General features: G+C 37.1%; 2 protein-coding genes across 2 annotated transcripts; one reads left to right on the top strand and one right to left on the bottom strand.

The window, feature by feature from the left end:
• Positions 1–384: 384 nt before the first annotated feature.
• Positions 385–9,091, bottom strand: LOC113672733 (adenylyltransferase and sulfurtransferase MOCS3). Its single transcript, XM_027189076.2, has 14 exons — positions 8,971–9,091; positions 8,703–8,847; positions 8,267–8,359; positions 7,673–7,793; positions 7,245–7,319; positions 6,484–6,525; positions 5,977–6,052; positions 5,458–5,566; positions 4,894–4,956; positions 4,052–4,215; positions 2,601–2,648; positions 1,852–1,951; positions 906–1,007; positions 385–786 (listed from the first exon to the last, which is right to left on the bottom strand). The coding sequence occupies exons 1-14, from the start codon at positions 9,055–9,057 to the stop codon at positions 575–577; spliced, it is 1,437 nt and encodes a 478-aa protein (XP_027044877.2). The 5' UTR covers positions 9,058–9,091; the 3' UTR covers positions 385–574.
• Positions 9,092–9,106: 15 nt separating this feature from the next.
• Positions 9,107–26,532, top strand: LOC113672771 (RNA polymerase II-associated protein 1). The gene is made up of 28 exons (XM_089211278.1): positions 9,107–9,367; positions 10,179–10,270; positions 10,618–10,672; positions 10,888–10,928; positions 11,736–11,828; positions 12,466–12,802; positions 13,512–13,849; positions 14,299–14,502; positions 15,148–15,315; positions 15,389–15,550; positions 16,300–16,602; positions 17,155–17,312; positions 17,930–18,239; positions 18,500–18,571; positions 18,685–18,794; positions 19,197–19,401; positions 19,825–19,887; positions 20,476–20,550; positions 20,661–20,809; positions 20,926–21,129; positions 21,684–21,809; positions 22,124–22,287; positions 22,619–22,751; positions 23,516–23,681; positions 24,125–24,219; positions 24,616–24,694; positions 24,864–24,926; positions 26,275–26,532. Exons 1-28 carry the CDS (start codon positions 9,175–9,177, stop codon positions 26,437–26,439), a joined length of 4,323 nt encoding a protein of 1,440 aa, XP_089067404.1. The 5' UTR covers positions 9,107–9,174; the 3' UTR covers positions 26,440–26,532.
• The last annotated feature ends 759 nt before the right edge of the window (positions 26,533–27,291 follow it).

Genomic DNA, 27,291 nt, shown 5'->3' on the forward strand with positions numbered 1-27,291 from the left:
CAGTAAAACTTGATCACGTAAAAATATTCGGTTTTTTCATGCATCAAGAATAATATCCAAGACTCTCACGTTCACGCAAAATTCACGCAAAATTCAAGACAATCACGTTGGAATAATATTTTACTTTTACAGTCTTGGCCAGTCTTATGCGACAGAAGATAACGTAATGTCTTATCTTATTTGTTCAAGATCCGTTAGTGGTCTGTTTCAAGACTTCCAGCGATTCATATGAAGCCCATCTCCTGTCAAAACCCTTGTTAAAATACGCGCATATTCAAAACAACATAGTAGCCAGAAAATTCATCACGTGAAATAAAATGGTTCACGTTTGAGTCAGCGCTTAATTCAGGGGTCATGTTTGAATAAAAAAAAAATTCGTTCTCATTGACATGAAGAGATCTTATAATCTTTAATTACAATTCAAGAATCAAATCAATCACGCTTCACATGAAAAGTATGGGAGGTCCTCATTAATCATGGAGGCCTGATGGCAAACTAACAACCTAAGCATCATTAACCATGTCATCTGGGATTTTCACCAGCTGTCCTCGATAGTCGACACTACTTTGTCTTATTAGTACACTGGAAAGTTGTCATCTATATGCTTAGCCCATGCATAGAGTCCGCCAGCAATGTCTTTAAACACAACATCCACTTGCTTGTTTTCAAACTGAAGAAAGTCATCTTCACTGCGCAACAGTTTATTCGTGTTTCCGTCTAACATAGTTTCTCTTAATAACTTGACAGCTTTTTGTGAATCATTGCCTTGTTTGCAAAGTACATAAACTGCATTTTAACCAGAAAAAAAAGCGAACACACAGTTGAACCATCTGACTGGACTAAAAAGAGAGTTTCAAAAATCGTTCATCGGCTAAATTTCAGCACAATAAATATTGTGAACCTACCATTTACCGTAGATAGTTTTTTCTCGTTGTCAGCCAGGTTCAATATCGCTTGCATTAGCACATCTTGTTGGTCAGGGGAATGGAGAACTCTCAAGGGAATATCTTCCAAGTTATTTCAATTAAGAAATGCTATATTTTAAATCTGTGGAGAAGCGGTGGCCTCAGGTTTCACCCTCTGACCCCCTAAGAGTGACAAGCATCTAATTTACCCTTGCAGTATCACCCCTGAATCAAACACCAAGGTCGTGAGCGTGAAGGAAATGATCACCAACTTAAAAAAAACTGTTGATTGCTACACAAATTCTCTTTGTCAGCACCTTTGGAAATGTATAAAGAACAGTACGGAGAATATGCATACTGATGTTAAAATGTAGAGGTTTAATGCGCTGAACTGAGGGTCAAGACTTGCAGAACCCGTTTCTCAAAAGTTCCGGTAACTCAACGTACCTGTAAGCGTATTTTAAAATCAAATTTTAAAGAGAACAGAGAAGCAAGTTTGGCACTCTAACCAGTCCATTTTGTTTCTCTACCGAACAGTTTCAAAACCTTTTAAACCCCACCTTGAATGAAAACAATTTAGCTCTACGGACCAGTTAACTTACAGGACCTTTGTGAAACGGGTCCTTGGCCGGATCACCATGTTGTGTTTTCTGGGGAAAACACTTAATGGGTATCGGCGAATTTTCACCTTGCCGAGGAAATGAAATACTGAGGGGGGTAACCTTGCGATGGACTAGTATCCCATCCAGGGGTGAGTAGAGATACCGTGATAAGTTCCGGCTGAATGGGCCACTTTACCTTTTAAATGTTGCTTAGACGGTTACCTTATAACTGCGATGATTCTGCGTTGAAACTACTTTTTTAAGCCATGATTCTTGAAAACAAAACAAAAACAAAAACAAATTTGTACTCGATAAAATTTTTTAAAATATATATCTTTGGATACTAAGCGACTCCACTGGAAGTGAACAAATTTCTAACTCCACAGGTTCCCTTACGTCCAGAAGAATATGAGGGCTGCACTCGTCAATAAACCGCTTATATTCCTGAGGAAGAAGAAAAAAGGCGAATTTGTTGACTGAATTCCTTCCCGCGAGCTAGTCTTCGTTATCAGCGCTTCCGCAAAAGCATTTCTTAGCCCGTAAGAAAGTATGAGACTGAAAACAACGCCACCCGTCTTTAGTTCTGCAAGGTGCCTAGTACTGATAATGAGTTATTAGTGCCAAATCCCCGGTAAACCTTTCCCCGACTCGCCTCAAATCTTCCCCCGGGCGGAGAGACACGCGAGGGCCTGCTCGTAAACTACTTCAAAAGTTACCCGTCCGTTTTACGATACAGTATTGGAATTCAGTGGTGAGTAAGATTCTCTTAACTTTGTTTGAAACTCAGGGGTTAGTCAATCTAAAAGAAGAGTTATTGGCAGCAACTCCCTAGACTGATTAATTTGTGAGTCACTGCTCTGATATTGTCGCTTTGACCGTTGAGAGTGACTAGCATCTCATTTCTCCTTACAATAACACCCCTAAATTGCACATTGTAAAGGAAATTATCACCAAATAGAGAAGCTCTTGACTGTTAAACAAATTCTCCTTATTACCATCTAAGGAAATGTACGGGGAACAATATGGAGATTGAGTATATTGGTGTTACGTTGCAGAGGGTTAAGTGTCAAGTTTGAGCTGAGGTTGACTTTACCTGTACAGAAATTCTTTGTTGTTTCCGTAGAATTTCCAAAGAAGGGGTCTAAAAAAATAAACTCATGTCAGAGAAGATAACAAACTTTTAAGTTCACCCTTTAACGCCCAAGATCTGATTGTTAAGTCTCCCCTCTTGTTGCTACACATTTTCTTGAAAAAAGTTATGAGAATTTGCTGTTAGATTAAGATAATAACTTCAACCTGAGAAGTTTGAGTATTCTCGTGACCTGTTGGCTGGATAATGTTGGATAGTATGGGAAGAAGTTATATGTTAGTCACTTCTGGGAGTTAAAGGGCTAAATGAGATTTGTAATGCAATGCACTGTGGGGCAAAATAGAGAGAACACAGCAAATGGTAAATAGGATCACAACAGAACAATCATTTCAATCTGTTTTCTGTTCTGTAATGCTACTGAACACTTTTCACCCAAACATCAGTATACATATTCTCCATTCGATTACCTACACTTTTCCTTTGATACTGACAAGGAGAATTTATTTAACAATCAAAGCTGTTTAGCTTGGTGATCTTTCCCTTCATTCTCATGATCTAAATGAATGATTCAGCAGTATTACTGTAAGGAGAAATTTGATGTCAGTCACTCCAAGGTAAAGGGTGAAACAGAAAAGTATTCTAAGAGTGATAAGCATCTAATTTTTCCCTAAAGTATCATGCCCAAATCAAACATTATGGTTATGAGAATAAAGGAAATGATTACAAACTCAAGATGCTCTTGATTGTTACACAAATTCTCCTTATAAGAACCATAAGAAGTGTATAGGATATGTAATAGTGTAGTTTGATTGTCTGGGTGAGTGTAGTCCTGAGAAGGACTGTTGTCGGTAATGGTCACCATTACCCACAACAGTTCTTCTCATGACTACACTCACCTGGATGATCAAACTACACTGTTACATGTTACCCCCGGGTTCAAACCATCTACTGTATAGGATATGTTGTGTAGAATGTGTATGCAGATGTTACAATGCAAAAGGGCTGAAAAACTAAATATCTGACAGGGCCAAATTAAAGCCCCAAAGTAACTGAAAAGGAGGAAAAAAATTAATTTTATAGCCTCAAGTGTGAGAAAACACATATTGCAAAGTAATCAGCTTTTGGCATTGCATTCAAATGCTCAGAGAGTATGGTGAAAGTTTTCAAGACAAATCATAACAAATTCAATCCTAAAAATTGCAGATCAATGTCAGTATCTGAGCAACTGCACTACCCCTCCCCTGTTACCCAACAACAGTCAACTGAAAAAAAGTCAAGGTTAATGTTGGATTAGGGGAGGGGTAGGTGTGAAGTTGCTAGGATGCTGACAATGATCCAAAACTGCATTGAAATCAACTGAAAAGAGCTCTTTATGGTGGTACTGCTACGAATGTCAACATAACTGTTACAATAATTATTTCATTCTATAATACAGTGTCCTTACTAAACTGTACCTTATCTGTTGCTGAAGCTCCACAAAAAAGTTCATAATCCATTAATTTTATTATTGATGGATTGTCTCCACAAATGGCACAGTTTGACTGCCTGGGACGTAATTTTATTGTTAGAAATCTGCCATCCAGAGCATCATAAATCAACATCTTCTGAGAATAGGAGGCTGTTTTATGAGTACAAAAGTAAAGGGAAACATATAAAATACATATTAACTAAATTATATACAATTAATCATTTTTGGTTACCTTCAAGTTTTCTTAAGATTTAAACATTAAATCAATTCAGTTATTCTTACTAACTCCATATTAATTTTCTTCTCTCCTATATGCAAAACATTAATTAACCCTTAATTACCATGGGTGACCAAGACAGAATTTCTCCTTGCAAAATCAATACAACACCAAACAAACAGTGGATATCAATAAGGGGATTATTTGGTGACATCAATTTGGGGATTTTAGGTGATATCAATTAGGGGATTAATAGATGATCCAATACCAAATTCTCCAATCATCAGAATTGTATAGCAGATAATATTAAGGAGAATTAATGATGAGATCTTGGAAGTGAAAGGTATTCTCATGAAAATTGCTATCAAAACAGCTACATTATTAAGTGTAAGAATTGGAGCATGTAGCCACCTTACAGAAATAAATGGGAGTATGACTTTCTTTTCCAGGAATTGTGAAAATTATGCAGAAATCCATGTATTTTTTTTCAGTGGAGGGGGGAATTAAACAAATTAATTTCCATTTTTTAGTCATGATAATTTCAACATTCAGACACCTTTCCTTATAAATTCACAAAAAAATACTAACTGACAAACTTGATGAAAGGATACATTTAATTCCAACAATTATCTTTATTGCCTCTAAGGCTTGTAATGTTCCAATAACTCCTGGTACTTCAAAACATCAATAAATAAAACAAAACAAAGTTACATAACTGTTAATACTGTATCTGATGTAGTTATTAGCTCTTTAAGTCCCACACATGATTTATATGTATCTTCTCCCTTTATTGTCGATACATTATCCAGCAAACAGGTTATAAGAAAACTCAAGCTTAGCAGGTAGAAGTTGTCATTATCATGATCTATCACCAAATTCTTGTAACTAATTTACAAGGAATTCTGTCATAGCTACAGGGGAGAATTAAAAATCAAAATTTGGGAGTTAATGGGTTTACTCAAAGAATGCATGACACCATGCAATTTGTTCCAAGACAGATTGATGAGGTTTACTATTTACATACATTAACGAAAAAAAAACTTTTCATGCAAGTGAAGAGAGATTGTGCAGTAGTAAGAGCTAGTCCTCACTCAGACTGCTTTGACCTGGGTTTAGTAAGGATGAAAATCTGCACTAATTCCTACAGATAAGAAGCTTTGTTGACATAATCTTACCTGGTCCCAGAACTCCATTATCTGAACAATTTCCAACTGATTCTGGTGGAGGAGGTTTGGGAAATAAGCAGCGGTAACATGGACCTCCATCATGGTTATAAACTGTCAGCTACAACATAAATGAAATAATTTTCCTGTCAAATAAGAATTCTCAAATACCAATGGAAAGTTTTCTCATTACATAGTAAATGTAAATGCAATTTCAACAATAGCTGTTAGTGCATGTATACAAAATAAATTTTGCTAATGCTTCTTTTTGCATCTTTTGATGAGAACAAGCAAAATCTTTGATTTTTAAACCCAGCAATTTTTTTAAATTAAAAGCCACCTTACTAAGTTAAGAGTTTGCATCAATTCATGCTAATATTGAACAGCTGCTTCTGGAGCAGAGGCGGCTTGTGGTGGATATTTACAGAGCTGTGAAGGCGTTACCTTTATTATCTGATTCCTGTGACTGACAGAGCAAATCAAAATCCATTCTCACTGAGGTTTCGGTCCAAAAAATGATCTTCATCTTACCTGTCCCTCAAACCTTAGAGCACTTCCAGAGACTAATGGTTTACCAGCCAGGATACATGCATCATTCAAGAGGTATCTGGTGAAACAGTACCAAGGACCAGTTTTAAGTCTTTCCAAAAAGACAGCATCACAATTAGGTTACAAATGACCCTACAAGGGTATAACTGGGATTTTCCAGAGGGGAGAGGGCACTGTGCCACACAAACACTGTTTACCCTACCTAATATCATGTCAACAGCAACATTAATTTTTAACCCTTCAACTCCCAAAAGTGATTAACATGTAACTTCCTCCTATAATATTCATACATTATTCAACAAACAGGTTATAGGAATTCCCAAAATTATCAGGTAGAAGTTGTTACCTTCTTCAAATTTATCAAACAGCTATAGAACTTCAAGCACATACTATACCAAGTTGTACCAAGTTAACTAAATTGTGTAATTAACTCTACCATCACTGACAAGCTGTTGATTGGAATTACTACTGGAGCCTAGACAACCTTACCTTGTGGCCACATTGTCTGTTGCATCTAAAACAACATCATATGTTTTCCAATTAAGGATCAAAACATATTCATAGCAATTCTCTGGACGAATGAACCGGATGGTATCTAATCTTTTTTATTAGTTACAAGGTTAAAATTACTTCTTTTTTCAGCTTAACCAAAGTATTGAAATTCAAGGCAAGTACTTTGTAGGCTGGAGAAACTTAAATAACTGGGCTAAAATGACTAACCAGTTATATACTGAATGATGTTTTTCGTCTTGTCACAAGGGTGAGATTAAGAAAAAATTGTGAGTCCCTACGAGGAATTGAACCTTAAACCTTCAGAATCAACACTCTGGAATCTTTTTCCTATGCTTGTAACAAGACGAAGAACACCTTTCTCTATTTATTTCCCAAGCTCAAAGTTTACCATCTTTCTTATTCCATGTGCAAACATGACACTATTTGGACACAACACTGCTGATCTTTGCAGTATGCAGGATGAGCGTCATGTACAAGCTTCACAGTGGCCCTTGCTCACCATAGAATCTCTTTAGCTTATTGGTAAAGCTTCGGAGCAAGGAATCTGAAGGTCTGAGGTTCAATTCCTTGTGGGGACTCAGAATTCTTTCTTTGTCCCACACTCATGAAAAGACCAAAAACATCTTTCCCTGTTTCTTCAATAAGCTCAAAAAAAAGAAAAAAAATTTGCCATCTCTCCTTACAAGTAATATATAGCTATATACCAGCCTATACATGTACATTGTGTGAAAGGATATTTCTCAATTATCTCTAGCGCATTGCCACTTGAAAGCTGTGTGGAGTATGGAATGCAAGAGACAGAGGAATTTAACCTAACAGCAAAAAAAAGTCAAAACAATGTTTGGGTAATGAAACAGAGTAACAGACCCATGTTTTGATTAATCCCTATTCAGTGGACATCAATTCTACACTCAAGATCTCATTACTAATTCTCCTTACTGTCTGTCATACAGTTCTTATGATATTAATTCAGAGAATTTGGTATTGGATCAACTTGATATTTTTTCCTTTATTCTCATCACTTGTCCGCTTGATTCTGTATTGATACTGCCATGACAGATTTGGATTTTAACATGATAATGGAATTGTTTGATGATGTGTAAATGACTAAAAAATTATTTGTGTCATTATTTTTATTTACCGTTTAGATGTCAAATTTACTTACTGCTGAATTTGTATCTTTATAGACTCTGCCTTTGAGGTATTTACTCCACTCTCTGTATGAAGTACTTGTCTGTGCAGATTGCTTATCTCAACTGTATCGTAGTCCACAATACCTATGCATCCTACACAAAATAAGTAAAAGGTTTAGTTTTGCACAAGAAAAAGAAGACAATAAATTTAAGACCTTGTTCAAATTATCATTTTCATTTTTTTTTTGTATGACTATGTATGGTAATGAATTTGAAACAAAGGGAAATACTGTTACTTGCATCTAAGTGTGATCAAATGACACTGAAACATTTGTTTGATGACCAATTATGGCATGTCTGACACCCAATCTAATCATGTTTTGGTATCATGTTTATGCTTATATACACACAAAACTGAAACATTTAAGCTAGATTCCATCATTGTAATAGGGGCTGTTTTTGAGACAAAACTGAAAGGACTGTACTTGACAAAAGAATAATATGAGACTTGAAAGGACTATTTTTTTAACTCATGAGTGTTCATAATTATGTAAAAGTGTCATTCCTTGGATTCTTTTCCCCACTCTACCAAATTCCCTAATACCTTCACTTACTGAATGTCATACCTATTCCAGCAGCAGCTAAATATTGTGCCACAGGGCATCCAAGACCTCCAGCTCCGACTACCAGCACTGAAGCATTACATAGCTTCATCTGTCCTGAAGAACACAGTCACAATAAAAAAGAAAGGAAATAAATTTAACAAATCAGTAACCCACCAAGTTTCGGACAAAATTATCATAACTAAGGAAGTAGTCTCTTTCTCTCATTGCTCCTATACTTAACCCTTTAACTCCTAAGAGTGACTAAGACAAAATTTCTCCTTACAATATGAATACAATATCAAGCAGACAAGTGAGGAGAATAAAGAAAAATATCAGTTAGGGGATTATGAGTTGATCCATTATCAAATTCTCCAAACTAACATCAAAAGAACGGTATGGCAGACAGTTAAGAAAATTACTTAAGAGATCTTGAGAGTTAAAGGATTAAACTGCATACCTTTCACGCCAATCTCGGACAAGATAAGCTGTCTGCTGTAGCGTAAAATTTCATCTTTTGTAAGCCTTTCTTTTTTCTCTGGTTTTACAACATTTGGAGAATTTGACGCAGCTGAACGCGAGTTTGAAGCCTTGTACTCTTTTTCCTAGAGACGAAAATAGAAAAGAAACTCGATCTACGTCAATAGGAAAATAAACATAGCACCAATCAGCTGGTTTCTACAACAAATATATTTTTATGAACGATACGGAGCATAAAGGGAACTAACCTTGAGTGCAAATAAATTTTTCAAGGATTCGAGTTCCAAAGATTTTCGTTCAATCTCTTGCCGCAAAGCTTCTATCTCATCCGCCATTTTGAATCTACCAAACAATTTAGGACTCAATCTCCCTTGAGTAATTTTGCATGGTTACCAAGCTTTGAAAGCAAGATGGTGGAATCTTTTGGCATGTGTGCACCTTGAAAGTCCACAATGTTTTCAAGGCCTGCAGCCAAAGATACTGAAAATGATCTACTTATGCTGCAAGAGAAATTTGTTACAGATCGTTTGAACCCTGCAGCAGCCGTTGTTCGGTCGAACACAAGCGAGGAATCTCGGTCACTAGGGGAAAAGAGAGACGTACCATGCGACGTACAAGTTACAAGAGACGTCGTCACGTTACAGGGTGAGGATAATGAAGTCTTTGAGACGAAATGCTATTACCTCTACTTGAGTTAAATATTGAATAGCTTTATTTAGGTAATAAAACGGTTTGTATTTGGTTTTATTATGCATGCGTGCATTCTGTTTTGACCTCCATGTAGAGTTTCGCTGAGGCTTTTTATCCAGTGTCAGATTTGGAGGGAGTGTTCTATCAATCGGAATTATCCCTACCCCTCCCCCTCCCCCTCCCCCTCCCCCTCCCCCTCCCCCTCCCACCCCAAACATGTTTTTTTTCTACTTGTCTAACACCAAAACTCTTGTAATGACAAGAGGGCAAATTTCCGCTGAACAGCTGGCTGATGTTTTTCACAGAGAGCGAAGAGGGGCATAGGTTGGTGGAAAGTGATTTTGGACTACCCCTGTTAAAAAATTCTGGATCCACCTCTGCTATGGGATCAGTCCCTTAGCTTATTAATCATGCTGAATTAATCATATAGGAGGAGATGCGCAAATCTGTTTCAGTACATAAAGATAGCTGTATGACAATCTTTACCCTTTCATATCTGTCATCTCTCTGTGCCACCCAACCCCAACCCCTACCCACAAACATTAAACTTGTCAGACCAGAACACAGTATTAGTGTCTTTCCCCTCTTCTGTTTTGTGGAGGAGAGTTTTCCTTGACACATGTATCCCCAAGTACAATGGTATGTTGGGATAAAAGTCAATTTTTTGGTACTTTGGTCAATTTTTTAACTGTTCCTACACATGTTCGTGTTGCCAGGGCTTAACTAATATATTAAAGCTCTTCAAGTGACATTTCATTACCTTCAGGTCTTCCAGTAGGACAACCATCAAGCAGATTAGACTCTGGATTCCCACCAAAGAAGAAATCAAGATTCAAAACAAGACATCAAGAGACCTTTGTAGGTTCCTTCCTTGGCATAGTGTACTATCCGGGCAAAAATATTTTAATTAACCCTTTAACTCCCATGAGTGACCAAGACAGAATTTCTCCTTACAATATCAATATAATATTAACCAGATGAGTGATGAGAGTAAAGAAAAATATGAATTTGGGAAAAATTAGTTGATCCAATATTTAATTTGCTGAACTAACTTCATCATAATTGTATGGTTGACAGTAAGGAGAATTACAAGTTTGATCAGGATTAGAAGGTTAAGACTGCCCAAGATGTAATTTCATTGTTGTACATGTAAGTGTAATAGGTTATTACCTTAGTTTCTAAATATTATTCTGTATCCTGTACAGAAGAACAAAAGGCAAGATGGCGAAGAGGAAATGGACTGTGAAGAACTTCTTGATGGTGAGTTTTAGTATTAAGTAATAAGAGCAAATTTGTGGCAATTATGTTAGCAGAGCTTGGATAAAGCTTGAGTACACAATAAAAAATACTGTAACATTACAAACATACAAAAATGTATGCAATTTTCCAAATTCAAATTTGTTTCTTGATCTTTTAAAAATTTTGGCTGATGTAAAGATTTGAATGTTGCCCTACTTTTTTCTTACATTTTATAGTTCACGACAGGCATGTAACTTCAGTGCTGTCTCAGATTCAGGTTAGTAACAATGGCAAGATTTCTTTCTTCAGGATGATAAGTACTCCACATATGTACTTGATGTGGGTCATCAATTCTCTCCTAATTTGTTTTATTGGAATCAAGTGTCCATGGTAGATCTTAAATGACAAAGATATTAAGAGTGTCCTGTTTGGTCAAAAACTTATTGTTTGTTATTCCAGTACATCCAAAGAAAATCTATGTTTATAGTAGCAATAGACCACACATTCTATCACCTCCAGCTCCTGATTTTTTCATGATGTGTTCTCCCAACACCCTGTGTGTGAGTTATTACACCTGTAAACCTACAGAAAATCCACTCTATTGCTCTATAAAAAGATGTGTCTTAAAGAGGGCTAAACTTATTACTGAGTGTAGACTACTTTGAAAAAAATTGGTAACTGTATTTAAAACACAAGCTCTGCCTTAACAAAAGAAGATCTTTCAGTAGGATGTTACATCTTTTTTACACAAAACGAGTAGTATCCAAATTATTAACACCAAGAAACATAGCATGTGCAGTTGTTATTAAGAAAAAGAAAAGGGTTTTAAAGAATCAGGCTTAAATTACTCATCATCCAAACCTGCATTTTGCAGAGTGACAGAGGTAATTTTTGAGGTGGCCCATATTTTGCTGAAGCATGATCATTCTTGAACCCTTGGAACATACAATTATATGACTTTCCATGGAAAATTAATTAATCACTTCAATGCACAGGTTGATCAAGGTTGAATCTTGTCATATCTTTACTATCAGTTATCTTTTTTATTGAGTGATTCCCTATAAAATTCTTCAATTCTCTATAGGAGAAAGAGATTGGTAACAGAAGTATTGCTACTCCAAGAGTGTCTGAAAGAGGATTTCCCATGGTTCTCCATCGTGGAAACATCAGTGAGCAAGTGAGAAAGACTTAACAAAATCTTCTTCTTCTTAGTTAGAGTCAGAGGGCAAATTCTCAAAATGTCAGCCTTTAACCTTTTAACTCGGACCATGAGTGACCAAGACATAATTTTTTGTTACAATATCAATACAATATCAAGCAGACAAGTGATGAGGATATAGAAAAATATTAACTAGGGTATTAGTAGATGATCCAATACCAAATTCTCCAAACTAACATCACAAGAACTGTATGGTAGACAGTAAGGAGAATTACTCATGAGATCTTAGGAGTTAAAGGGTTAAACTCTTTACGGTGGCCTGAGTTTATGTTTAACTTATCAACTCAGTTGATAGGTATGTTGTAGTTTGAAACAGTTTCAGGTCAACATCAATTTCAATCTTGTTTTATTTAGATTTTTCTTTGTTCAAGGTCCTTCGTAATTTACTTGGAACAGAAAAAATTTGAAACCATTTTGGCCTGAACTTAATTTTGACCTGAAATTAATTTTTCAATACAACATGTAAACCATTTTTTGTTTACTTCATGAAAATTCTTGATCATGCACAAATCTGTTTAGATCCCTTTTGACTCCAAATGGTTTTTTCCCCTTTTTTCTGCAAACTGAGATTTATTGCATGTGGTCTTTATTACAGAATGTGTCATCAAAAGAAACCATTTCTCAAAGCAGAAAAAGTTTGTTTGCCCAGCAATTTGCTTCATCAGGTGCAGTCACATTTGGTGTGCCAAAACACCAAAAAGACAATTTACAAAAGACAATAGAGGAGGTTAAAGTTACCCAAGCAGGTTCTTGTCCAGTGAAATATCAAAAGTCCTCCTTGATTTCTGGAGAAGGTCTGGTACAAGGTTCAGAGAGAAAGACTTTGAAGGACAAGGCAGTTGATGAAATTCACAAAGAGAATGTAGCTAAGCTGGAAGCTATAACACATGAAGAGATCATGGAGGAGCAAGCCAGGATAAAATCAGCACTGGGTGAGTTTACATTCTGCTTCTGTTTGCATTGTGTTGCACAGTTATACTATGTTCCTGAGGAAATGATTTGCTGATCCTCATTGGTGAGTTTGCAACTGAAGAATTTATAGAAATAGAACCCTTTACACCCCAAGAGTGATAAGCATCTAATTTCTCCTTGCTGTATCACCACTGAATCACACATTGAGGTCACAAGAATACAGAAAATTATCAGCAACTGAAGAAGCTCTTGATTGTTAAACAAATTCTCCTTGTCAGCACCTAGAAAATGTATAGAGAACAGTATAGAGAATATGCATACTGATGTTAGGGTACAAAGGGTTAACATCAGTATGCATATTCTCCATTCTGTCCTTCATACATTTCCCAGGGAGCTGGCAAGAAGAATTTGGATGCGAGCACTATAAATCATGATAGATGATTTCATTGATATAAAATATATTCCATAATTTTCCGAATTCATGGGGTTTTTTAATTAATATATATTATTGGTGTTATATTAGAAAATTGCAGATGTAAGGCATTCAAACCTATGATAGTTTTTTGCTAACCTGTCAATAATGTGCATAGTTTTTGCTTTACTGGGGGACAGATGAGGAAGGAGCATGAATCCCATTTGTGGTTGTGCTAGATTCTTAACTGTTGGCTACACTTGTTGGCAGTCTGAAAATTCATTTAGATTTATTGATTTGACTTTTGTTACCTACAGATCCAAATCTTGTTGCCTTTTTGACATCACACAAAAGAACAAGGGTTGAGGCAATGGATACAGCTTCTACGGAAGAAAAACAAGTTGGTCACAAGAACAGTAACAACCCTACTGGAGAAAACATAGGCCAAGTTGAAAAACAGGTCCAATTCAATGAAAATGTTGAAATGATCAAAGAGGGAAATGAACATAATAGAATACAAGAAAAACAGTCTAGTAAAGTGAAAAAGATTGGAGATGTTGAAGTCTCCAGCAAATGGCTTCACATGGACACTGTGGAATATGAGAAGCTAGAATGGATGAAAGATTGCCCTCCACCAAGCGCTCTGGAAAGCAAGGTGATGAAAAATTCCAGAAGAACGCAAGGCAATAATCGGCTCAGGTCTTGTACCCAGATTTCTCGACATGTGGTCCTGCATGGTAATCATTAGCCTAAGGGCTTAACCTTTTAACTACCAGGAGTGATTACCATGCAACTTCTTCCTAAGGTATCCATACATTATCCAACAAGCAGATAGTGAGAATACTCAAACTTGTCAGGTACAAGTTATTACCTTGATTGAACACCAAATTCTTGCAACCAATTTACAAGGAAATATGTAGTAGCTAGAGGGAAGAATTGAAAATCAGATCTTGAGAATTAAAGGATTAACACCCCACTTTTTCCTTTAAAGCTCCAGAAATAAAGATACATGTATGTAAGCTCTGGTAATTTAGCCACTTGGGATTTATTTTTGCTGGAATCTCTCAAATTTGAGGACACATTCTGAACTTCTCGTTCTAACAGGAAGGAAACCAAGCTCGTTTTGACTTCAATGGCTGCTTAGTTTCAAAAATGGATGACATCCCAGTGTACCTTGGTCTTCATCACCATGGTAAGGACCCAAGCTCTCCTGGTTATACACTAGAAGAACTCTTTATTCTGGCCAGAAGCAGCTTTTTACAGCAGCGTGTGTTGGCTTTGCAAGTTTTGGCCAAAATCATGAGACAGGTACTGTTGGTGTATTTTTTAGTAATTAATGAAAGTGGATATTTTCCACTGAATTGCTTTTGGGAAATGTGCACCCCATGAAATAATTCATTCTGATTTCACCTCAATAACGATCAGCAGACATTGTACAAGCTCAGTGTAGATGTATTTGGTATTTGCTCAGATTTTTAACAATTACTCACCCAAGTGGAGGTGAATAATGGTAGATATTTACCCTGCCGCTTTGCAGTTCAGTACTAAATATCCACCACTTTCACTGACATTGAGGTAAATAATAATTTTTGTTTTAGTGAATAACACCCATAAAGCAGATAAATTATTTAGTTTATTTGTGCCAACATACCAAAAATGGTTGGAAATTAAATTGTTGAAGTGCCATTTTGCCTCTTCGGCTGCTAATCACCTGCTAATTACTTCTGGGGTAGCCACTCAGCATGCGTAAAAAGCACATGTGGTATATACCACATAATGAGATATCTGGCCAGTAGTCTATTCACAGCAAAATTTAATAAGAATTTTCATGGGAATAAATTCTAATCCAGATGCTCTCTTGGTCCAAACCCCAATGAAAATCCCTGTTGAAATACTAAACAATATGTTATAATTTTCAAGTCCAATGGAAACCTTTTTCATACTCCCTTTCAGGATCAAATTGGAGCATTTCAAGGACATCTTCAGGGTGATGTGCTGTCTGCATTACTGGATGCTGGAATCCTGTTCCTTCTCAGATGGTCATTGGATGACACAACAGATGCTGTCATGGGTGCTGCTACACAAGGATTAGCAGCCATCCTCATTGTGCCAAGTGATAAGGTAAATGTAATAACCTGATATATTTCTACATTTTTCACTCGCTAAATCTGAGGCCTGTGTCTCTTAATTTCAGGAATTAGCTGACAAGATGTGTGGTTTTCCACGAGGACAAGAGCTTCCAGCACTCTCTCCTGTCAGGGAAAGCAAAGAACAAAATAAACAGCTCAGGAAGGATGAAAAGGAGGAGGAGAACAATCTAACTGATGCTGAACTATTGAAACAGGATGTTGTGAAAGTAATAAGATTACAGAATTGAGTTGTTTTTACACTGACAATTCTTAATGCCAGTTTTTAGATAGTGTTACACAAGTCAAGACAAAGTTTAGACAAATAAAACTTTGTTGATGAAATGGTCAGCAGGGCGAACTAGATGAGATGATTTTGCAGTACCATTTTTCCTCCAATAAGCGATGACAGGAATAACAGTGAAGGCAAAACAAGCCTAAAACAGTAGAGATCACCAGAAACTACAATGGATACACGAGGAGTGATTAAGTTTTATTAATCTTACATGTAAAATGTTCATATTTCAGAATATTTAGGGTTGGAAATCGGCCATATTTCATTTGCCATACAACTCCTTATAATGTGTTCAAATTCTCAATGGTCCCTTGCGTATCTTAACACCATGCCACACAACATGTGATGTTTTCATAAATTGATCTGTTGCTTTTTCTCAAGACTTAAGTTTGGGATGCTTGTGGTATAACATGAACTTAAGGAGCTCTCCTACTTTTACTAGCTATTCCCAATTAGTTAGGCAGCATGCATTATACCATTGTGAATTGATCTGCCATCTTCCTTCAACAAGCACACCTTTCTATTTTTTTCCTTCTCAACCAAAGTCCTTATTATGTGAGAACCTTAACCCTCACTCCTTTGTGTCCTTTTGGGATTGATAGACAGACCCATTTATTATCAAATAATTAATAATTAAAACTGATCCACCATTAATATTAAACCTTGTAAAATCTTATTTTTGAGGGCTTGATCCAGATGAGTATTTTACCAAGACTAAGATACATTTTGGAGGTCTGTCATCCTTCTGTTCTGGTAGTTCATGACATCCTAGATGTACTAATGAGAATATCGCAGCATTCAACACAAGCTGCCAATGAAGTACTGCGGTGCCCCAGACTTATGGAAACCATCTTTACTAACTTTCTTCCTCTCTCATGGAAAATGTCTGAGTTGGATAGTGATGCTGTATATGGTGTTCCTGTCAGTGCAGCCATGAGACTTGTGCGAACAGTCTGTTGTGCAGGAAGACACATGGCTGCAACTTTGGTAAGTTCAGTTCTGCTATTATTCATCTCCTAAATGAGCTTACAAGACAGTAAACCCATTTTTCCCAGAATTTATTGTGACTTTTTAATCAGTGTTGTGAAGAGACTACAAATATTGTTCCTCCCTGTTGATGGATGCAGGTTTACCCTTTAGCCTTTGGTCAGGCCTCTCTGTTAATTCACTAGACTGGAGAGAAGCACTTTGATTGTAAAGTGTATTGCCTAAGAATACAGCACATTGTCCAGACGCCCCCTCGACCTTGAGGTTTTGAGCAGGAGGTCAGTGCACTAACTGTTAGACATTCCCTTTACACTGGAAAATTAATACAAGCACCTAAATAAGCACCCTTGAATTTTAAACAATTTCTCGAATCAAAGTGCACCTGGCCAGTACAAAACTTAATAATAGGCTCAAATTGAACAGAATTTCTATGGTAGTCTGTTTCTTGTATTACAAATGCTCTCTGTCTAGCTACAGATGAAAAAAATTGCAAGGGTGAAAATATATATGCTACCTGTTGAGTGTTCTAGTAAATTTTGTACTTCGTGGCAGATCTCAAAGTACAATTTGACTGATCGACTGATGCGCTACACTGCTCTGAACCCCAGGAACATGCAAATGGCACTGCAAGAGGCTTATTCATTATACACTGAAAGTTTAAGAACATGGAGGGTCTGTGTGTTGTATGGCTTGGGCTGTGATGCTGTTAGGTGAGCTACAAGCTTTCAATTTCCGCAAGAGATATTAGGATAATTAAGGAAACCAGGACGGGTGCGACAAGTTTTGTTTTAATTAATGATTAAATCAAAATAGACAAGTTGTACAGGATCATGGTAAAGAATAAGGCAGAAATGATTAAAACCTTAAACCAAATGGTGACCAGCATCTAATTTCTCCTTGCAAAAATACTGCTGAATTATTCATTAAGATCATGGGGATAAAGGAAATGATCATCAACATAAGAAGCTTTGATTGTTAAACAAATTCTCCTTACCAGTAACAAAAAAAAGTGTATAGAAGATTATGGAGAATTTGGATGGTAAATGCTAGGGTGTCAAGAGTTAACCCTTTAACTCCCATACATGACTAGCATGAAACTTCACCCTATAATATCCCCACATTATCCAGCAAATAGTTTAAGAGACTGCTCAAACCTATCCTGGGTAGAAGTTGTTATCTTGATCTACCACCAAATTCTCTTAACTAGATTATAAAGAAATGTGTTGAAGCTAAAGGGGAGAATTATGGGTCAGATCTTGGGAGTTTTAACGGGTTTAACGTTCCAAGGTGATGATCTTTCTTCAGAACTCTTTTTTATTTCCTGTAGGGAGATGTACTCAACATTTATTGAACACCTGCAATCAATTCAAACTCTTTCCATTTTGATGACAATGCCTGAGGAAAGATTGGAACTCAACTGTGCAGCTGCCATATTTGGTGTAATAGAAGCAGTCATTCAGGCTGCTGCAGCAGCTGCTGACCAGCAGGTACCAGCAGAACGTCATGGGATGGACTCTCTACCACCTCTGGCAATTAACTGGAGTCATGTGACAGGATTTCTACCTCTGATTGGTGGATGTGTAAATAAGTGGGTCAAGGAGATACTGGGTTGTGGTCAAGGTCTTAAAGATCTCCAGGTATGACTGATGCTTATTTGATTTATAGGGTAACCTATAAATTTTGCATTTGCTTTTGCCTTACTGGGCTTTTCCTTTAGGAACTTCGGCTATTAAACCATGTGAATTGTAGTCATTTATTGTTTTCTAGGCTGTAGACTTTTTAAGATAAGAAATAAAGCTAAAATAAAGCCAAAATGTGTCAGTTAGGTTCTTCATATCAGGTCAGGTAATGATAAACTACTAATTTATTGAGTTGTGTGTTAATCCCTGTTTCCCAGTATGAAAACCTGTGTCTCCTGTCAGGAGCTTTTGCTGGTTTGGTGGCTTTCTACTCGAAACTTCATGACCAGGTTGGTGTTTGTCTCTTCTTTCGTTTTGCCTTTTCCTAACCATGTCATTGTATTTATGCCTAATGCTGCCTGTGTGAACTGATTTAACTTGGCATAAATCTGCTTGATCACAGGTATCCCACTCTCCTGTGGAGACTCTACAGCAGTTAGAACACCTAACCGGTACTGTGCTCCTTCCAGTGGTAGAGCATCATGTCCTGGACTGGTGTTTTACACAAATCAGGTAATTTAATTTTTGTGAATTACATTGAGATGCTCCTTTGAAAATTTTGCAGCACATTTGCTATCAGGCATCATTAGAGAGTTATTTCGTTAAGTGTCCTAAAACCAATACCTAAGTAACAGCAAAGTCCAATCAGGAGAAAGGAAAATTTCTTTAGGAGCTAATGAGAACTCAAAGTCAAAACAAATAATCTGCCTAACGAGCAGAAAAATGTAGTGACTAAGTTGTGATTGATTTTACTTTTAATTAGCTTCTGATTGGTTGAGAAAGTGGTGCAAATTTTCTGGACCAATCACAGCTCTAATTAAGCAGTCCTAAATCACTTTTGACACTCAATATAAAATTGCTCTTTAAGGTTGTTATTGGTGATTGTTAGTATCTTATTTTTCACTTAATTTGAAGGTCTAGATCAGCTTATAACAAGACTGGAGGATCAAGGCTTTCTAGAAAGGCTATCCCTAGTCTTCCAGACTTTGGCTCTATAGAACTGGTGAACCGTGGAACAGAACTGGTGGAGTTGAGCAGACCTGAACTTATTGCATTCACATCATGTATAATTGAACTTATATATCATGTCACCAAATTGCACAGAGGAATCACCCACAAGGTACCTTATACATTAGACTTATTACAAAAAATCTGATTAGCTGAGAGCATTCAATCAATTTACAATAGTGTGTGAACCTGATATGTTAAATTACAATATATGTGGAGAATATTGCATTTATCATGTTGAGTTCAAAGTCTGTTGTAGTTTGAGTATGAAAAAAAATTATAATAAAGCATTTATTGAATTTGGTTTTTGCCACATGATGTCATGCTGAACCTCATCCAATAATTGCTTTTTTAAACCATACTGTTCTCTTTTCGCCATGGGTATCAAAAAATAACTCTTGAATTATACTTGAATTACGACATTACTCAATGCAAATGCTTGATTAGAGATTTTGTTGTTGTTCTCTTAACAAGATATGATCTTACTTACACTTTTGTTTGTTCATTTGTGGTTCTTTTGTCATTTTATCATTAGTTCTCTGCCATTCTTTCCAATAATGCTGTCTTGGAGTATTTGAAACTTGTTGTTGAATCCCAGGTTTGTGTACAGAGTTTTGCTTCATATGATAATGAGGAAGAAAGCTTCAAATTTTTGGAGTTCCATGTAGAATGGAATGTACATAATTAGCTAATTGCCATGTCATGTGAACAAGTATGATCCAGTTCAGTATAAGGACTGTTTTTGATCAGGTTTGCCTAGGCACCATCGATTGTATTAGGAAGTATACACTTTATAACACGCTTGATGATTTTTTGTAGTTTGCGATAACATTTCTGAATTGAACTTATCATATGACTCATACACTTCCTTGCGTTCTTCGAAAATTCCCTGTGTGAGGCTGAGAGCTGGGCTGGAAAAAGTTGTACAGCCCAGAAAGCTATGAGCCAAAAGGGGAAAGGGAGAAAAAGAAAAATGATGGTCATGTGATAAAACAGTTATTGACTGAGTTTGACTGGGGTAGACAGGAAAATACTCAAGGCTCTCAATCATGATACATGGAGCTTGCTGCACCTGGACCATGGTTAAAAACCATACCTAAAGTTAAATATTTTTGCGTTCTGCTCTTCCACTCAGTCAATAAGTTCATATTATTGAATGTCATCATTTTGATTTGATTCCTAACAGAATGTTTCCTCATCCTTCTTTGTTCGTCAAGAGCATCATTTGCAGTACTTCCTGTTGAAACTTGTCAGTAATTTGGTAAGAAAAAAATACATTATTTAAGCTTTTTTCCCCTCTCTTTCCTGTATGTGTGACTGAGTGTATATACCATCCTCTTAAAGCACAGCTTACAACTTTCCGACTTGCAGATAGGACTACCAGAATCAGATGAGTGTTCAAGTTATGTTTCCTTATGGCATGAAGCTGCTCTATTACTATTCTCCAAGATCTTCCCAGGTGATGAGTTTTATGCACAAGACCTACTTTCGACGATATTGTTCAATTCAAAGTTTTTCAGGTGAATTGGCCATTTTTTGTGCTTTTAAGCTTCAGAATTAATTAGTGCATTTTCAAACACAATCGTAGTGTCCTTCAAGTGACTATGTTTTGTCCACTTTGATATTTTCATTCCAGCAAAGTGAATGGACCTCTATCCATGGGTGTCACCAGAGACCTCTCAGAAATGACACTGGCTACTCCTCCAGTTCCAAGTACATATGATACTACAGCTACAAGTAGAGGAGATCTTATAGCCGAGGCTCATAAAAACTTACCTGGTATAAGGTCCACATTCAAATGTGCCTTTGAGGGCATGAATTATCCCTTGAGAACTTCTAGGTATGAAAGCTGAGTTCTGTCTTAACACTTTGTCTCTCAAGGTCGGATTAGTAATTCTCCCTTGTAACTTTCAGACAATTCCTTGTAAATTAGACAAGAGAATTTGGTGTTATACCAAGAGAAAACTCCCCAGCAGATAGCCTTGGTTATTCTCATAACCTGTTTGGTGGATAATGTATTGAAATCGCAAGGAGAATCTGCATGTTTATCACTTCTAAGCGTTGAGTTACACAAGGATATTTTCTCTCCTTTAAAACTACATTTATCTAAAAGAGGAATACGAAATGTATTCACACAAACTAGGCAATGAACAGCTCTTGAGGAGTAAGTATGGGCAAGGATGGAGATGATCCAAACAGAATGTAAATGACAGGCCTTACATAGTGAACATATCCTAGATTATGTTTCAAGGCGCACTTAAATGTAAGACTGTTGACAAGCATAGATTTTGAGAAACATTTAACATCCATGCACAGGTGTAGCTGACTACTGCATGAAAAAGAGGAATCAGTTTATGTGCACTTTGCTAATTTTCACTTCTGAATCCCTCTCAGGTCAATGGCCCTTTGTCAAGTGCGTAATATTCAGTCATTTATCGTCCCCTCATGCGCAGGTCCTCTTCAACCCGCTGACTGGGTGTTTCTCCCCATAGTGGATCTGTATAACCTGGCAATAAGTGTGTGAGTAAATATCAAAGTTCGCAGCTGTGTTATACTGAATTTACATTTCTGCAGATTGGGTGCCGCAGTTTATTTAATTAGTTTCAGTTGCATGAATAGAATCATTGTGAACCACTTAAATGTAATATGCATTTGATAGATAAATTTTGTAATCCTGAAATAAACAATACTTTCGGTTTTCATGGTAGATGTTCAGATGTAAAGGAACCGTTTTATTTTATGCAAAATGAAGAGCAAAAAGTGGTATCATTTAAGGCTTGGATGACATTAATTACTTCTGTTCTTTTACTTGTTTGTCTGTTTACTTCTGTTAGTGAAATGAAGGGCGACAGCATAAATACCATTTCAGGCTCGGCAGTTTCCATAGTAACTAATACACTTCAACTGGTTCTCTTGCTTGAGGAATGGCGGCCATCCTGTTTACGTCACGTTACTATGGCATCACGAATAGCCAGGCTCATGTGCATCTTCTTGACAGGTGAGGTGACTTAACCTTTTTAACTCCTAAGAGTGACTAGCATCTAATTTCTCCTCACAATATCACCCCTTGAAACAAACATGAAAGTCATGAGAATTGAGGAAATGATCAACAACTAAAGCAGCTCTTGATTATTAAACAAATTCTCTTTGTCAGCACTTCGGTAAATGTATGGTGAATAGTTTGGAGAACATGGATACTGATCTCAAGGGGTAAAGGGTTAAAACTTTGTTGGGTTTCTCAAAGAACTTTTAAAGTGTACTACTAAGGGTTCAAGTAAATGTTTCCTATTCTGTTTTCAAGTTTCTGTTTCCTACTCTGTCTTTTATAGGAAATGATCTTTTCCTGGACAGTGGCGTTCACAATTATCTATCAGCTCTTTTGAAGATTTATACGAGCCCCTCACGTCTCTGCCACCTTGATTTTAATTCTCCAATTCCTGGACTTACATCCTTCTATGACCTGTAAGTAGCTGAGGGTCAGCAGTTGTCCTGCTCCCATCTCGTTTGACATTAAGTTAAGTACCCTTTTTGAAAGGTGAGACCAACATTCTTTGGGAAGAACAAGCTTCCACTCTGGAGGAATAACAATACTTTCACTCTCTTGGAAACAGGAATAAGTTCCTGTCATGTTGGGCTAAAAGGGCCCGTGTCAACTGAACAAAATCATTTTACACACTGATAGCGGAGCTCGCAGAGCGTAGCCCCATAATTATACAAAATAGTAGTAATCCATCAAGCCGAAAAAGTTTGGGTGTACGACCGTACGACCGTAGAAGGTGCTACTTTTAACATGCGTGGTCAACTGTACCGCGGGCACGCCAACGCCACGGCTTTGTTCAGTAGTCCAGTGGTCAGTGCACTGGGCTCCGAGTCGGACGACCCGGGTTCTAGTCCTGGCCGGGGCAAGGCGTTGTGCCCTTGAGACGTGCGGGGAAAAAAAATCCGCTCCGCTTTTAGGCTTGGCTAAATCTATATATTGTTTGAAATATGGCATTATGCTATTGCAACAATTCGATCCTGGGCAGCAGTCTCACCCTGATTGGGTTTTTACTCTGTCCAACCACCTTTGCCAAAATCTAATCTCCACATTTCTTGACGAAAGACAAAAATCGGAAGAGAAACAAAATTCCAGTGTTGTAACATAACCTTTCATTACTATCAACTCCCCAATCAAATTTTGTTAACATAAGAAAGTGAACTAAGGTCCTTGACTTTGCTTCTTGTAGGTACGCATCACTCCTGTCCCAGTACTCTGCAGTCTCCTTTGGAGATGCTCTCTTTGGTTGTTTTGTTATTTTACCCTTGGCTCAGAAGCACAACATGAAATTTAGAACAGCTGTTTGGGATGAACACATAGGAGTCTTGAGAGCTTTATCAATACCCCTAGATCAGGTAAACTAGATCAAATGGTCGCTGTAAATCTACAGAAGTTTCATCCTTTTCGTGCTTTGAGATAGCCAAGTTTTTCCTCCCCTAATGAGTTCTTCTGTCCCATATTCCTCTACCACTAATGTATAAAACTTCCATCGTTCATCCACGAGATCCTTACCTAATACGATAAAATTTACAAAAAGTTCTATTTTACAGCTTTTTATTTTCCTTTTTTTATCTATCCCATTGCCGTTTTTGGAGTTATTTTGACTTCATAATTAACCTGTTGTGACGAAGAGATAGCTCTATTTTGAATAGTTTGCTTTATATTTTTTTGAACGGAAATCCGGCTCTCTAACAAATCTTGGGATTGGATATAGAGTAACTATTTTGTATAAGATTACCGTGGCTTTAAAACTACAATTTGATGGCTAGTACAATTTTTTTCCCTCTGTTCCCTTCAGCTACCCATCCCCCTAGAGGAATTCCTGTATCCTGTTGAGCAGAACCAGTCATTACTGGCGCTTTATTTACGAGCTCTTGCCACCCAAACAGTCAGGTACGCGTGACAAATACACTTCGTCTTTGTTTATAAATACAAACAGACTGAGCAAGTGTTAAATTTAGTGTTGAAAGTTATCTGGGATTTCTTTCGTCTTTGCTTTACTCTGCTAGATGTGATCGGTCCATAAATGATTCCCCTTTATTACTGTGAGAGATTAAAGAAATATTATTATTTTGAAATAGACGCCGCCCTTTAATAAGCATCATTATTGACGCTCCGGCACCAGCATTTCTTCGCCTGCCGAGAAACATGAGATTTAGGGCAATGCGAGTTAGTAAGAGGTCTGTAGAGTCCGCCAAATCTCTCCCCAACTGGTCTCAAATCTTTCCGTTACTGGCGAAACGAGCTTCACTTTTTTATGTCGTGCTAATTACTTTTACTTTATTTCAGGCCGCGGTGGTCCCCTTTGTTTTACCTTGCAGCTGTTCATCACGTTAATTCTTTTGTTTTTCAAAGAGTCGACCCTGAGGTCAGTATGCACTGTCGTCTAAACTATTACTAGCATAACTTGTTCAGATACTCAGCTATACCAGACACCGAAACGTCTAGTAAGAATTGACAAAGTAATATTATTTAAAGTCAGTAATGTTCCTCTTGTCATGCAAAGGTTTTTTTAATAACCTTTTATTTTATCCTAGGATTCACATGAATTGAAAAAGAAGGTAAATTTCTTGAAGCAAGTTCTCGCAGTGCAGAATGAGGTAACTGTTTTATTTAGTTCAATTTTGGCTCATTTCTTCTGTAATCTTGTGATCAGCAATTCCGTCTGTCCTTCATTCAGTCTCCCAGTGAGGAGCTTGGTCGCACAGTTTGATCGTTCTGTTTGCCTATCCAGGGTGCGCCGATTGTCCGGGACAGGTAGAAATTTATTTCGGACATGTAAACCTTTCATATAACTTGTCCGTGGGACAAGCTCATTTTAAGTACGGAGAAGTAAAGAAACTTGAAGAAAGAAAATTGACTTAAAATTACAACAGAGTTAAAGTATATCTTGTAGTCATTAAAAAAAACCCTTATACTTAGCGAAATAAGGTAAAATATTCCTCTTCAGTTCGCTATTCCACGACCATTTTAGTTTTTTTTAAAGAGCTCCGTTTGGCTTGGGAACCTGGCCCTAGTAACCAGGCCTGTTAAGAAGTAACTCATTCCCAGGCTCAAAATTCGAGTTAGCCAAGATTAATGCAGTGCATGTCTAAAAGGGAAGGGATAAGAAAATTTTCCTCTTACCCTGCTATCAATCTGATAATCTTTCTGTTAGTGTATCTACTTTGTCTGTCTTTCTTCCCACCTATGGGTATCTGTATGTCTGCCTCCTTACCTAACCTTCTGGCTTTTTGTCTGCCTGACTGTATGTCTTTTGGCTTGTTTGAGTGTCTTGTTGTCTGGCTCTGCTTGTCTGTCTCTGACTGTCTCTCTGTCTGTATGTTGTCTGTCCATCTGCCTGCTTTTTGTCAGTCTATCTTTCTATCTTCCTGTCTTACTGTATTTCTGACTGATTGTCTGTCTGTCTGTCTGTCTGTCTGTCAGGGCTAACGCTTGAATTGCCAGCTTTGAAACTCTTTATGGAGGCCAGTTTATGTTATTAAGTCAGTTGATAATACCAAATTACCTTGTTTTACTCTCCCACTAATGCAACACCACAGTAACTTGTAATTAGAAACTTACCTTATATTCATTTGTCTACCTGTTTGTCTGTTTGTATGTCTGTCTTTGCTTTTCCTGACTATCTCCCTGAATGTTTGTCTTTTTGGCTTGTTTGAGTGTCTGTTTGTTTGGCTCAGCTTATCTGTCTCTGCCCTGTCTGTGTCTGCTTATCTGTCCATCTGCTTGCTTAGCTTTCTTTCTTTTTTATTGAAATGGTTTAAGTTTTAATTACTGTGGTACTGCATCAGTGGGGGAGTATAACAAGATACTAGTGTAAAGTGGCCATCATCAAGAGTTTTTAAAGCTGACATTTTGAGCACTGTCAGGACCTTTTGAAATTGACCCTCGCTCTCCCATCATTTAGGTTAATTCGATTTTTTTTGTTTTTTTGTTCAATTACTTTAGAGTGTTCAACATGATTTACTGCACTATTTCAAACCAGCTACCAGCAGTTCCTTGGAGCCTTTTGTAAAATTCACTAATCTTCCAGCTGACCGACAACTCCTACTGAGAAATCGCAATGACCTTGAGGAATGTCGCAAAATTTTCCAGAAAATGGCCTCTGAGTAAAGAATAGTGAAATAATATGAAATCTAAAATTGTGAAAAAAGCATGGATTATATTTATTTCTTACCAAGTAATAAAAGAGCAATGAACAGAGAAGCATATGTAGTACTGTATTTTGTAATTTTTATTGTCCACTTCAGTTGCCTACCACCCCTTCCAAACAGAGCAGGAATCTCTCTTTTCTTTGCTGTCAGAAAACTATTCACTTCTTGGAACCAAATATGTGTGCAGCTTTGACTTCTCAAAGTTCACAGTGGTGAGAAACCTTACAAATATACTCACTGTGACAAACAATTCAGTAAGTCAAGATCTTTGTGATGAAACCTCAAAGTTCAGTGTGGGTCAGGATCTTTGCAAAGATATCACAAAGTTCACAGTGGTGAGAAACCGTACAAATCTACTCATTGTGACAAAAGATCTAGTGAGTCAGAATCTTTGTGAAGACATCTCAAAGTTCACTGTGGTGAGAAACCATACAAATGTACTCATTGTCACAAATGTTTTTTACTTAAGTCAAATCTGATAGTGCAAGACAGATCATACCATAGGAATTGGCCATACAAGTGCAGCTATTGCAACAAAGGCTTTGAGGATCAGAGGAGAGACATAAGTGTAGACAACTCTCCAGGGTAGACAGAAAGAAATTCATCTGTTGGATGTGTGATGAATTTTGTCAATTTTTTTCAATATTTTCTAACACTTTTCATGGCACATTTGCATGTACTGTTAGGGGGCCTGATCAGCCTCATCAACCTGAGTTGAAGTAAAGTTAAGCATACAAAGGTAAAGGTAAACATACAAAATTTACTCATTAGTCAAACTGGAATAAGACTGTTAAGAAGAACACATCACAAA

The sequence above is a fragment of the Pocillopora damicornis genome, chromosome 7 (genome assembly GCF_964200805.1).
Source record: "Pocillopora damicornis chromosome 7, jaPocDami1.2, whole genome shotgun sequence".
Classification (NCBI taxonomy): domain Eukaryota; kingdom Metazoa; phylum Cnidaria; class Anthozoa; order Scleractinia; family Pocilloporidae; genus Pocillopora; species Pocillopora damicornis.